The following is a 14,608-nucleotide window of genomic DNA, read 5'->3' as shown; positions in this document are numbered from 1 at the left end:
TGTCATTATTAGTCCTTGAAAAAGACACAAATCTTGGAACACCATCATTTTGTGCAATTTTTTTTTTGTTTCTTTATGGAGGAGAAGTTGTGAAATTCAATAAAGGTAATAGAATTTTTTGGAATTGCCTTTGACAGGACGTTATAACGTGGGACTGTCACACTCTTTTAACACGTTCTCAGCGATAAGTTCAAACTCGTATATTCCTGTACTGGGAATCATTGTTTTGAGTATATATGCAGTTAGACTTAAGCCATCGTCGTAAGAGTAGGTGAGTTGATGATCTCGATAACATGACGCAATAAAAAGCGTAGGTTGATATATATATATAGGTTCACATTGCAGCATAAAAATTCAATTTTTGATGGTAATAAAAAGTTATACTGTGATAAAAATAGCAGATTTAAAGTTAATCTATCATAAAGTTTATTTAATTATATGTAAAATATTTTATGTATAAAAATAAATCTCAACAAACATGGAAGTATTAAAAAAGTGCATACATTAATTAAAAGGCTTTCTTCTCTGTTAAAGAAAAGAGAAAACAAAAGAGAATTATCTTTTTCGAACAAATGAAGTTAACAAGAAATAAAACTCCATACTTTACAATGCTTATAATTACAAAATATTCATTTAACTTTATTGTTTGAGAAGCAATGCTGTATACAGAGTAGCATTTAATTACGACCCCCCCCATATTTTTAATTACGATGTTTCATTACAGAACCAAACAAGAGTTGAACCAAAAATAAATAAGGTTTTTATCTCATATCCCTTAGTGTAAGAATGTCGGAGCTACAGAAAAAAAGGCAATGCGTGTACGATCTCCTCCGTGCCAGTATCATCAGTGCCGAGAAGGTTGCAAAGATCGTTGACATCTCCATCCAGACTGACTACAACATCAAAAAGTCCCATACAGCCAAGAAGAACCAAAACTTATTCAGCAATAATATGGCTGACTTCTAGCGTAACTACATGTGACCTTCCTCCAGCCTTACATCAAGTCCATAGACTTTACAGTTAAGGTGTCTTAAAGAAGAATGTCTGGCGTACCTCTCATAGAAATCCGTATTTGGTACAAGCTGCCATCATGCAATGTTAGACGTCAAGGACTAGGCCTTCATCATCAAGAGCTGCCAATCGGTACAAGGACGTGACGAGGATGTTATTGCATGTGAAGGAGGACATATCAAACAAAAGATATGACTATATATATAACAATAAATTATTTCTTAAGTTGGATTTGAGTTTTATTGTCTTGATTTAATAAAAATCACGGTTTCTGAAATATAGTCATTCTATAACAAGTTTTGGGACCCCTCTTTGTATCTAATCGCGCAATTTTACGCAGTCAATTTTCAAAATTCACAGATGGAAATAAACAAATATTTTTTTAACTCATTCGTTTTTTTCTATTATGTTATTAGAAGAAAATTATTTCAGTATAACGGGGATGACAAACCCCTCGTTGAAGAAATTGAAATAAATAATTTAATCAATCTTTCTCAGGAAAAAAAAGAGAGAGAAATAAATGGACTATGCTTGATAAACATGCCTTGAAATGACGAACAAATTATTTTACAAGTCACCAACGTACTTTCGTTATCAAAAAATGCTATTATTTTTTACACTTCGCTTAGAAGTATTTCTTTCTGTAACTTAGTAGTTCTCTTTATCTAGATTTGTCTCTATATATAAACCATTTATTACGACAAATATTAAGGTTAAATAGGTTTGATGTATATGTTTTAATAGTAACTATGAGCAAGTTATCCAAGTTGAAACCCCAAACATGTGATGAAACATTTTATTTGAAGGATTTACAGTACTTGGAGTTAATAGGTTCTAATTCAATAATGAATTTTAAAACAAAGAAATCACCACTAATATAATTTGCTTATACAAGTTGCAACTTGTACATACATCCCAAATTGTACACTACAAATATACAGAAGGGTGATTGCTCTGCCCCGTTTTTTCAAAAAGTTACGGGATGTGATTGGCCTTTATTCTGGACTTTACCTTCTAAACTACTCTTCAAAACTTGCCGAGAATTGAACAATATCTTACATTAGTATATCTTGATTAAACATATTGGATATTTTTCATTTTATGTTATTCTCAAAGGAATTTATATTGTTAAAGAATTCTGAATAATTTCCATTTTCTTTCAATACACGTTTTTTAAATACAGATTTATTCAATTATTCGATCGATTTTTTCTCTGGCAAACTAAACCACCACGACAAATATTGACTATTTGTAGTTTGTGGAAATGTTTTCCTCGTTTTTGTATGTGTCTACCTAGTTATTGCCTAGCTACGCTCCCTTCTCTGCGACATCATTTACAGCAGATAGGTTTTTCATTACTGATTTTATATTAAAATAGGTACGGTTTGATTTCCATTTAGATAGACATGTCTTTAAAAAATCAGAAGAGATATTTTATATCCGAAATAAAGCCCAACTATCGGTCTCAATGAATTTTGACTCAAAAGTTGTATAGTCTTTAGTTTCATTTGGAAATTTTTGTTTTTCATATCCAGTTCTATTTAAGTATATTAAAGTATTTTCTATTTATGAGAATTTTGCTCAAAATCCTTCTTTTTTTTTCATTGTTTTTTTGCCACTTCATCGATAGACTCTCTTAACAATGCTAATGGAACCAATTTTTCTTTCAATTAGCCCATATAGAACCCAATTACTTTGATAGTTGCTCTTGACAAAGTAGGATGTACATTTTTATATTCTAGAGCATTATGACTTCGATTTAAATCATTTATCGGAGCAAAAGTTGAAGATGGGGCGGATAAAGAAAGAAATATACTAAAAAAAATATTTTTTCCTATTGAAATAATTGGTTAAAAACAGTTTCTTTGAGTTATGAATTTATTTAACCCTATAAAAGAATCATATAAATTGAGTATAGTATTTTGGCCATCCGTTTTGCATTGTGAAAAGCTCCAGATATTTGAATTTCAGAGATGTATCACCAAGATAAACGAGCTCGAATAATCAAACTTCTAAGCTTTCACGCAGAATGAAGGTATCATTTTTTTTTTTGTGTGTTTTCAATTCTCTTTGCATTCTAGTTATTGAAAGAGAACCCGTTTTTTCGTGCTTAAATATTGCAAAACTTTTTTTAAATCTTCTGAATAATGAAAGATCATGATTTTTTTTACTCTTCCAATTTTTAATGAAATTTCAAGAATGTGTAAGCAATATTTTTCCAATTTTATGTCTACAAAAAAACCACATTAACTTTATTTCTATCTTCTTAATAATTTTTGAATAGATACACAAGCCACAAATAGTTTCCCAGTGTTCGATACTGTTGTGTCAAATCCCTGAGCCCTAACATTTTCTGTACATTTCCAATCACTCAATAAAATAAAAGTAGCCTTTGTAATTCTCTTTCCGAGTAAACCAATATTTTTGTATGGTATTGCAGGAACACCCAGTAATTTTACTCCTCCTATTTCCGAAAAAACTTCAGTTAATCTTTCTTCCAAGCAATTGGAATTTTCATAAGTTTTCCATTCCAGTACACTGACGTAATAAATTGGGCTTTCTAGGAGCATACAATTTGTTTTAGAATACTTTTTCATATCTTTTTAAAAAATAAATCATCTAGAACAATTTCATTTTCTTCTTCAGACTTTTCCTTCCGACTGATTGGCATTGCTGGGGAAAAATGGCATGGTTCCTTTATTTTTTCATGGAGATGTAAAACTTTTATTTCAGATGATTATTATTTTTTCTTAAACTGATCGAAAACAAGAATGTGCCAAAACTATATATTTCCCAATTTTTATGAGGCTCAGTAAATCCAACCTCAAGACCATGCAAATGACCAGTAAGATCAAAAGAGGTAGGGGTAGAGTGATCACCCTAATATACAGGGGAGGATTTTAAAAACGGAAAATCTAAGAAAAATGTATATTTCCCAAAATTAATTCAGCCTTTCCCAAATCATTCGCTTTTACAGATAGGGATCCATTGTAAAGTCAATTACTCAATCTAACCAACCAACTCCAGTATTAAAAACAGGCTCTAACCTGGGACAGTCTTTGATGAAGAGCTGCACGTTTATTGGTATCTCTCATGAACAAGCCTCACACATTCTAGTCCAATGGATTCAGAACTAGAGATCCGGGTACTTAGGAAAACACATTTTTATTGCCCTTTAGCTTCAGGATGTCTATAGTGCCGGATTTTTTTCCATCTCAGAACGCTCATAAGTTGTTCCAAAACCATCAGACTCCTTAAAGCTGTGGAGACATCGTAAACATTTGATTGGTCAGCTTTGTAAACTTCATATTCTCCTTGGACGTGCACCCTGCACGAAAGCACAAAATAATGGTCACTCGATGTGCACTCTTTCATAAACATCGCTCTAGGGATTGTGAATGAATGAAGGTGTAATTTTTTCCTGATTTAAAATTTCTACCCTGTATAGTGTATATCTACGCTAAAAACTACACAGAACATACTCATAAAGACGTGTATCTAAATTTAAGAGTGTTAATAAGGATTTGTATTTAAACATTGCCAAGAATTAAGAGGAAACAAGATAGAAACTATATTTTCAATGTATTTTGTTGTCTATTTAGAGACATCCTACTTAATTAAAGAAGGGTAACAAGGATACCTCTAGAGAGAAAGAAATAGGGAGAACCTTTGAGTCTTCTTGGGGGAAGAAATGACAATGAATATGATGATGATATATTAAGAGTCAAATTAATTTAGGTATGTCGTATATAAGTAAATGATAACACAGTTAATTAATGTGTGTGCTTTATAGCAGGATGGTTTCTCTCACGGGTCCCCGTTTTTCCAGATTTTTCAGGGTTGAACACCAAGTTTCCAGAAAAAACAACATTTAATTACTTGATAATAAAAGTTTTCCCGTCAAAACGTCTAAAAATATCCTAAATCCGAACCACGTGCAGGAGAGTACACAGGATTATATTTTGAGAGGCTTGGTTTTTTAATATTGAAAAATTAAAGACTTTTGAAAAAGAATTCAAAACTATTCACAAAAATTAAATTTTTGGAAAAAACTTGAAAATTGGAATTTTTGGGGAAAAAAATTAAACCTCAAATATTCAAAAAGCAAAAATTAAATTTTAAATTTTTTGAAAAACCCAAAGCTATTCATAAAAAATTGAATTTAAGAAAAAAAATTAAACTTCAAATAAAAAAAACTTAAAAAATTCCAAAATGCATTGTTATTTACAAAAAGTTAATTTTTGGGAAAAAATTTCAAAAATTTAATTTCAAATATTAAGTTATAAAAAAAAATTAAATCTACAGATATTTTTAAAAAACTTCTAAAATCTACGGATATTTAAAAAAAAATCTAAATTCTAAGGATTATTTACAAAAAATGAAATTTTTTGGAGACTTGCAGAAGGCAAAGATGCAAAAAAAAATAGTCAGTATAATACACCAGAGGTCAAAGGAGTAACTCTGAACTCATTTTCTTTATCTGAAACACCCCTTTATATCAATCTTTTCCTTTGACAGCATGGCAGGGTTAAAATATGATCTCAAACTTTTCATTATCCTATATTGCCTACATGCATCTGCAGATCTTCTCCGATATTCATGGGATATTTCGTCTCTTTTGTCACACCAATCATAACTAATCAACCTATCTAACAATGGGAGCCACTGAATAACTACTTGACAGTTTCAAATCCAAACATCTATTTCAAAACAGTGATACGTATCCTACTCAATTTATTCATGAAACCCAGTATATTAACTTTTTCACATAAACCAAGTTGAACTACTCTATTCAATCATTTATGCTATAAAAAGCTTTAATTGATCTAATAATTGTTGTTTTATAATTACCCCTGGCATTAGTAATGGTTTATTAATATTTCCTGTAATTCCTATCTTGTACCTTAAAATAAAATATAGCTAGTTTAAGAGCTGGTACAGATAGTAGAAATGCTTAGGATGCCTTTTGGTATTCCAAGGGCGTTGTGCAACAGACGATGCCTTTGTCTGGCCGAGTTTTCTCGGACAATGTGTTCGGGGACTGCGGCAAAACTAAAATTAGTGTTAAGGCTCTTGGACTGCGTAGGTATGCACCCCAGTCGTTTCTAGAGAAGGAAATATACTTGTATATGGACTTCAAAGAAGATTCCTAGCTCAGCTGATGTAAATGAGATTTTATTATGTTTACTTGTACTTAATTACTACAACTTCCTCTGACCAATTAAAGGAATATAAAAAAAAAGATTTTAAAAATTAATTTAAACAAAAAATTTGTTAGCATTAGAGGTAATCTAATACTTTTAATAGATTGATTTGTCTATTAATGTAGTATTATTTAAAAAGGTTCATATTTTCCCATTTTGACTTTTTTCATTTATAATTGGAAATGGTATATAATTGACTTAAACTCAAAAGCTAAGACTCACGACACGACTTAAAAAGTAGTTTCTATTTTTCACTGGATATAAACCATTCTTTAAAGTATTGTTAGAGTTGAGTAGTTTGTCATTAAAAAACTAAGTTTATAAATTAGGTTCTCATTTTCATACAAACAGCTCATTTTTCTTCACAAAATCATGTAACAGGCAGCTTCTATTAACCAAGGCCTTAATTTACGTATAATATATGTATAGTTCTCGGTTCTGCTCGGGCTCTCTTTTCCTTTAAAAACTACACAACTCTGCGTATCGTATAAGGCCAGAACATGGACTTGTGCGCAAAGTGATGAAAAATGCGTGGGATTTGCACTGTAAGGCCTTTTTCCCCACCTCTGTTGTCTTTTGAAAAACAATTAAAACTCACTCCTCTCACAAAAAATACTATTGTATGGCTTTCTAAAGCAATAAGGTAAATGTATATATATATATATGAATTATCCTGAAACAACTCTCAAGTTAAGAAACGAATTTTGGATAGAAAAAAATAATGGAATGTAAATGATGGGTTGTATGTATGTTCTTGAGTTCTTGATTTATGTTTACATATATAATTTCAATCTTTAGAGAAAGGGGAAGGTCTTAAAATATGTATGTATTATATAGGTACAAAGTACATTTTCTATATTAAATTGAAATAAATTTCTTATTTATGTGGTTTGGATCGGGGTTTTATACCAGAGTTTTCAGCCAAACCAGCAACAAACCCAAAATATTTAAATCAGTTAAAATAGTTTATAATCAATCATAGGTTCAGTAACTTTTTTTACGGTTACCACAAAAGAACTTGTAGTAAAATTGATTACCCTTAACAAGTTCAGGGGCATCTGCAGGGTTATATTTGGCTATTTGGGCTTGATTTTTTGATTTTTTTTTAAAGATTTCCAAAACTAAAAAATTTATAAACAAAAATTCAAAAATCCATATCTGTTAAAATAAAATTAAATTTTTTGGGAAAAAAAAATTCAAAAATTTTAGAAAAACATTTTAAAAATTAAATTTCAAATATTACACTCTTTAAAAAAATTAAAAAAATTAAATAAAATATTTATAATTTTTAGAAAAAATATTTCAAAACTTAAATTTTAAATAATATTTTTTTCGCAAAAAAATTATAAAACTTATAGCTATTATTTATTTTTGTAAAAAAATTGAAAAGTTCAATCATATAAAAAAATTGAAAAATTCAATATTTTTGAAAAAAAATGTAATAAATTAATTTGTTTGGAAAAAAACTCACTTATTAAATGTTTGAAAAAAATATCAAAAATCCATAGCTATTCCCAAAAAAAAAAATTTTTATCGCTAGTCTGGCTAAAAAATTATTATTCTGTCGAAAAATATTTCAAAATCCTTTGCTATTCACCAAAAAATAAATTTTTATCTCTAATCTTGCGTAAAAAATTTTCATCCTGACCAAAAAAATTCTATTGAAAAGCAAAAATTCATTAATTTTTTTAAACTTGTTTTTTAAGCACCTAGAATATGTATTGTTGGACTTGAATTGTGGTTGGGCTTAAAATAGGCTGGCACGTCCTTTATGTCAGTGATCTTTTACACCCATAGTCTACAACCCCTCCAGCCCACTCCTGATATCGCCCTTGTAGTTGCATGTTGTTTAATTGTTTATTTCATTTAATACTAAGAGGTAGTACTCCCATTACCCCAAAAAATTTATACCCCAAATGGGGTAATTTACACCTGTTCCCCGACTACTTATATAAACGTTTACACATTATTAATTTGGTTGAAAGCGAACTTCATTGTACTTATGTCATTGATGGGTCCAAGACAATTTTGCTCATCGTTTAAAAAAATATGATATTAGGCAAGGGCGATGCCTTTTTATGTTGCATATAACACAGTGGTTTTTTGTTTGTTTTTTCCAATGTCATTATTGGTATATTCTTGAGGAGATAAAATCAAATTATAGAGAGATACCATGATAGTATCAACTTTAAAATGTCAAAGAGTTGGACTGAGGAGATGTTGGGGAATAATTGGTCTGAGTACTTTTGTATGAAACTCCTTTAAAATAATTGGAAGACCCCAACAAAGTATTCTGTGTAAAGAGGGGGTATTATTAGTGATATAAATAGAGTGATTTTGTATATGGCCTGTTTTCTTGGGATTGGTAATCTGAAGAAGGAAGTTTCTTTTCCTTAGTTGTTTTCATTATTATTTAAGACAAAAGTAGTGTACTTCATTTCCTAGTACATTTAACGATACTCCAAACCTGATTGAACAATCATATGTGCGCATACAAGATTGAGAGTAACCTTGAGGGTTTGTTGCGAAGTTATAACTATAAGTCCTTGTTGGATTCAGTGTAGAGTTGAGGATTAACATCGGAGTAAAATCTGCCTATGTCCTTCCAAATATTGTGTGTTGGATTTGCCTTTATCTACTTCATATGTCAGCTCCCGGTAGCTTAAGTAATAAAACGTCGTTACCACCAACTTGTTTTCCTCCAGCACATTCTTTCTAATATTTAACATCTTGGTATAAAATACGTGTGCTCCTGAATGAGGGAAAGTAACACTGAGGGTTTGGTCAGGAGTTATAAGTAGTGATGAAAATCATGTGAACAATGGGCAAGTTAAAAAAAAATCAACTTTGTAACCCTGGCAATTTGAAAAATGTTTTTGAGAAGATAAAGAATAATGCTTATGATGTTTCATTAGATCAGCTAGAATCAGCTGTGACAAGGGAGGAAGGGGAGACGGAAATAAATAAGAACATTTGCTAGAATTACTCGGATGTAAATCACCAATTCTACTTTGTGTTCATCAAAGACTGACAAGTATAACTCTGCAACAAATCCCAGGGTGACGCTCCATCTTTTATGACCACACACGTTAAGTTTCATTTTATTTTTCAAAATGTAGCGGGTGGTCATATTTTTTACAACTTTATAGATAGAGTACAATATTTGTTAGATATAATATCCAGTACATTTGCCACAAAATTTTACGCCGCAGCGTATACTGCCCCAAGCCATTTTGTGATATTTACCTTAGTAATTTGCACGAATAAAAACAAGTCATTGGGTGCCAAGTCAGGGCTGTACGGGGGATGACACATCAATTCGACGTTTGGCCGGTCAAAAAGGGCAGGCTTGAGCCGATGTGTGAGAGCTTGCATTGTCATGGTAAACAATGATAGGTATACTTTTCTTCGTTTTTCGAATTTCCCTGAAGACTTCAGGCAAATAATTGTGATGTACCACTCAGAATTGACCGTCCTACAATGTTTAAGTAAAACATTCGCCACCTGACCAGTTTTGCCGAAGAAACAGGCGACCATTTGTTTCGAAGTGCTTCTTCCACGAACAAATTTCGTTGGATTTGGCTCGTTTTCAAAGACCCACACGGTCGATTGTTGTTTTGTTTCGGGTTCATATGGATAGATGCATGATATGTCACCTGTGACGATCTTATAAACGTCTTTTAAAGTACCGTTAGTGTATTTTTTCAACATTTCTTTGCCCCAACCCGCACGAGCCTTCTTTTGAGCGATTGTCAAATTGTGCGGGATCCAACAAAAACAAATCTTTTTTGTTTGACGAGGTGTATATGCAATATCGAATGTATGGTAGTGGAAAAAATGCTCAAGGATGCTTCTATCTCACAGAATGTCACAAAACGATCTTGCATTATCACTTCAACACGGCATCAATTTTCTCTGGCAAAACGGCCGTTTTTGGACTACCTTCACGTAATTCGTCTTTGAGTGAGCGTCGGTCACGATTGAATTCATTAAACCAGTTTTTCAAAGTGCTACAGGATGGTGATTCATCGCTTTACAAAGATTAAAGTTCATCAATACACTCTGGTCGTGATAATCCACGTCGAAAGTTGTGAAAAATGATCGCACGAAAATGTCGATGATTTAATTTCATTTTTTTGCCAAATTTATTTTTTCAAGTAACTATAAACAAAACAAATGATGGTCGCACGTCAAAACATTCTGAGTATGAGTATGCAACAAAAATGTCAAACTTACCAAAAGAAATGTGAAATTGCACCGGGCAACACTTAGTGTAGCCTAGGCCTGAAATATATATAGCAGCCTATGTAACGACTTACACTTATATCTTCCTTACGAATAATCCGTGTTACTCTCTGTCTATTGTGAGTAAACGCAATTTATAGTAGCATATTCTCTCCTCAATAATTATAGAATATTGATTACAGCTTTAATAAAGTCAAAATAAACACTAGCAAAAAATTGTTCGTGAACGATGAACATATTAAAAAAAAAACACTGATAAATTGATCATCAATTGGAGAGTAAGATTATTTGCAATTTATCAAGTTCAAAAAGTTTAAATCAAGATAGTCCTTTGCTTGTTTGTTCGTTTTTCTTGATACTGCAAATTTTATTGTTGTTTTTTTAATTTTGATAAACTTGCTGTAAGTCATTCTAGCAATCGTTTAAAGTACGTTTTGTTTGAGTGCATTCTAATATGTTAATGTCCTTTTTTGTAGACCTTTTTTTTTTTTTCAAACTAAAATGCTTATATGCAAGAAGCAACTTTTCTGTACAAATAAAGAGTTGGAAAAAAATATATAGAGCAACTAAGCCTGATAAAAAGAACATATAAATCTTATTTTCTTATAAATTACAGCTAAATATACTTAGGTCAAATTATTCTATGGCAATGGTTGTTTGCAGGATATCCTGTGACAAATATAAAAAGCCATCAAAGGCAAAAAAGAAATTTATAATCATTTTTTTCTTCTCTGAATAAATTAATTGGATCCGCAGAAAAACGTGTTCCAGGACAAAGTATTGATATATTTATATTATCAAAGTCAAATAGATATGAAAGTGAGTCAAACTGTTTAAATAATGTTTTTTTTAAACCGGTTTGGGCACCCATAAAGGAACCGCACAAACTCTACATATTATATATAGAGAGAGAGATAAGTAATATAACTATCTGCATTTGAAGTTCATAGGGTGCTACAAAGTATGAATATTCTTGTAATTTTTAAAACAATAGTCCAAAATTATACCATTTAAAAATCGCTCATCCATAGATTATTCCATTACCTTTTTCCAAAGTACTTTAAATCCTTCATTTTAAATTATCCTTCTCTTTTTTTCTTTGCAAATTGTAAAATTTGCTTATAGAAGTTGTTACTTGTACGTTACATTTACAATATAAATATATATAGAGAGATGTTTTTCCCTTTTTGTGTAAGATTGTTTTTATGGTGACGCACCATAAATATACTTGAATAATTTACGAAATAAAAGAGCTTAAAGAGAGTGCCTTACCAAATCCACGAGCTGCGAAAGACGAAGACCTAATTTGACCGTCACTTTTTCAGTGTGATTAGACACAGGACGAATGAGTCTATTGTAATTCGAAAGGAGATCATCATAGAGTCTCTTTGCATCCGGATTTCCGTTCGAAGGATTGTAAAAAAACGAGAGGAATATGAGAATAAAAAGCATTTTCGATCCCTTCTTAATGAATCACTTTAATATCTTGAGGAAGTCAATGAAAAAACGCACATTGTTATTGAGTGTGTCACTACTCCCTGATACTCCATGAACAAACTGCTAATTATCCAAATAATTATGGAATAAAAAAAAAGAAATCGGGTACGCAGTTCTTTTTTTCACCTCTTATCTATCCGCATCTTAAGATTATACTTGTTGGTCCTTTCTTCAATTTATATATTTATAATTTTTTTTTTTTTTTTACTTTTGAAATTCTCTTATGAGAGCGCTCAATTCTGATGCTTCTCTCTCATCTTTTATTTTTTTTCATTTGTGTGTCTGTGTGAAGGCTTTCCTTTGGTGGATGCTCAGAACAAAAGTAAGCGAGAAGAAGCTTGCTTCTATACATATAGAATCAACATCAAAAACGCTATATGTATATCTACATATCTAGGGAGTTTGCCTCTAACATACTTTTGTACAAGCACTCAAACATAAAACAAATACACAGTATATTTGTTAGACATGAAACAATATACAAATGAAGAGAGTATATATTTTGACAGTTTCTTTTTAAAATAAATATATATGTCTCATAATAAATGTTATTTATTCGGAATGATTTAAAAACATCCATAATAATATAAAAAAAAGGGATATCTACTTATTCCAATAAAAGTCTGTAGTTTTTTTTGTTTTGTTTTTGACAAGAAATAGCCTCATTTAGGAAACACAAGTATTAATACATTTATATACCTATTTACACTGAATTGGGTTTCAAATATTGAAAAGGACTTTATACCGAGTGGTTCATTAAAATCACATCACTTTGAATTCTAAACTTCAACAAGAAAAATAATTTATTAATTAACAATAGAATTTCAACATAACTAATACTATAAATGTGTAGATCTGTATTTGAACGCTCTAAATAATTAATGTGGCTGTCTGTAGTGGCAATGATGACTTTCAGGTGGCGTCCGTTCACCCACTACAGATGTAGTCCTATGTCTTGGCGTCTCAGTGCAGGCTGACAGTGGCTTTGAGGACCTCGGAGTTTGGATGACTGGCACTGAAGCCCTTGCACCCAAAACGTGTTGTTGAGGGGGTGGGCATCAGGGCTGTAAAAATTTTAAAGAGTCTTGCAACGTAGGAGAAGTGTTTCTTTCATTGATCGTGCCAAAAGTGACCTCTCCACTCTCACAAGGCTCTTTTCACCATTTTGTATAGCTCTCTGGACAGTTTGGTGTGTAACCCCAAGATATCTTCCTTGGGCTCTCATGGAATTCAGGGATTAGCTTGGGATATTTTCTTTAACTCCTACGGGTCTAGTATGGCCGTTTTGACCAAACTCTTCTTTCTTTTTAACGTTTTGGACTTGATAACGCCGTAAACAGTGGGCCTGGAAACGCTCAACTGCTTGGAGTGCACGTATGGAAATCACATTCAAGTGTCATTTTCTCGAATTGTACGTTAGCTAGTGAGATCAAGTTTTTTTTTTTTTTTTTTTTTTTTGTAACTAATTATTGATGCTTTACGATATCGATGTATGAATGAATTTCAATCATTCAACCTTATTCCATTATTGAATTAAAAGTCTTTAGATTTCAATGGACCACCCGGTATTTGAAGAGATTAGTGTTGAGACTTGTTTCAAAGTCAATTATTGCTTGGGTTTGGCCTTAATTGATATTTTTAAAGCAAATTTCGGTCAAAACCGTCGTCTTATACCGTAGATCAAAATGTAATCGTTTTCAAATCGTGAACCTTTCTTTCATTTTGACTGAAAAGTGACTTTAGACTGATTTTCGTTTTTGACCATTTGGGACCCAAACCTGTAGTTACATTTAATTACCGGTAGTTTTAATTACGAGGACCATTACACAACCAACCAACATCTCAAATAGGCAATAACATGTTGTTGTTTTTTTACCGCATATATACAAAATAGGCAAAACCACTGCAATCTTCTCTGACATGGTGTCAGTACCGAGAAGGTTTCAGAGACCGTCAATAAGTGCATTAAAGATGGGAATTGAGACATACAGCAACACTTTTGTAGCAACAATAGCGTGGACTTTTTCTCTATCTCCATGTGGCCCACCTCCAGCCTATACCTCCACCCCCTGGAATTTGCAGTTTTAGGCATCTTGGAGAAAAATATCTGCCGCACCTTCAAATTTGGATTCCTCCGAGATGTCATTTTGACAGCATGGTAGGCTTCGTTATCAAAAGCGGTCAATCTGTTCGCCAGTGCATAGAGGCTGTTATTGCTTGAGTCAATAGGGAATTTCGAATGAAATTGATCAGGATGGATTTTTTTTTTTTTTTGTCCTGACTGAATTATTCAAATGAAAGATCCAAACTGGACTCTGTTAAAAACGAAAAAAAATTATAAATATTTTCTACCAGTATAGGACTAACACCCATAACCGAACCACTAACATCGGCTTCTTAAAATAAATATGTTTCTATATTGGGAATAATTTGTGTTCAAATATTGAAATTATTTTTTTCATTTTATAAACATTTTTTTCGGGAAGAAAACTAGAATAAAGTTGTGTGTCTAAGGAAATAAAAGCAAGACAAAATGGCATGAAGCAAGACATTAAAGAATAAGGACGAGTTGAAATTGTTACGAAACAGAAACAACACGAAAGTTGCTGAAAAAAACTGAGACTAGACTCAACGAAAAAAACAAAAACAAG

General features: G+C 31.7%; 1 protein-coding gene across 1 annotated transcript in view; it reads right to left on the bottom strand.

Moving 5' to 3' along the window:
- Positions 1-12,135, bottom strand: part of nAChRalpha2 (nicotinic acetylcholine receptor alpha2) — a 65,931-nt gene extending 53,796 nt beyond the window's left edge. The window contains exon 1 of the mRNA XM_040716792.2: positions 11,733-12,135. Coding sequence (XP_040572726.1) covers positions 11,733-11,912 — 180 coding nt within the window. The 5' untranslated portion in view covers positions 11,913-12,135. The remainder of the gene's footprint in view (positions 1-11,732) is intronic.
- Between the last annotated feature and the right edge of the window lie 2,473 nt (positions 12,136-14,608).

This window comes from Lepeophtheirus salmonis, chromosome 7 (genome assembly GCF_016086655.4).
Source record: "Lepeophtheirus salmonis chromosome 7, UVic_Lsal_1.4, whole genome shotgun sequence".
NCBI classification, from domain to species: domain Eukaryota; kingdom Metazoa; phylum Arthropoda; class Copepoda; order Siphonostomatoida; family Caligidae; genus Lepeophtheirus; species Lepeophtheirus salmonis.
The sequence above is the reverse complement of the archived record's forward strand: the minus strand, read 5'-3'. Positions and strand labels throughout refer to the sequence as shown.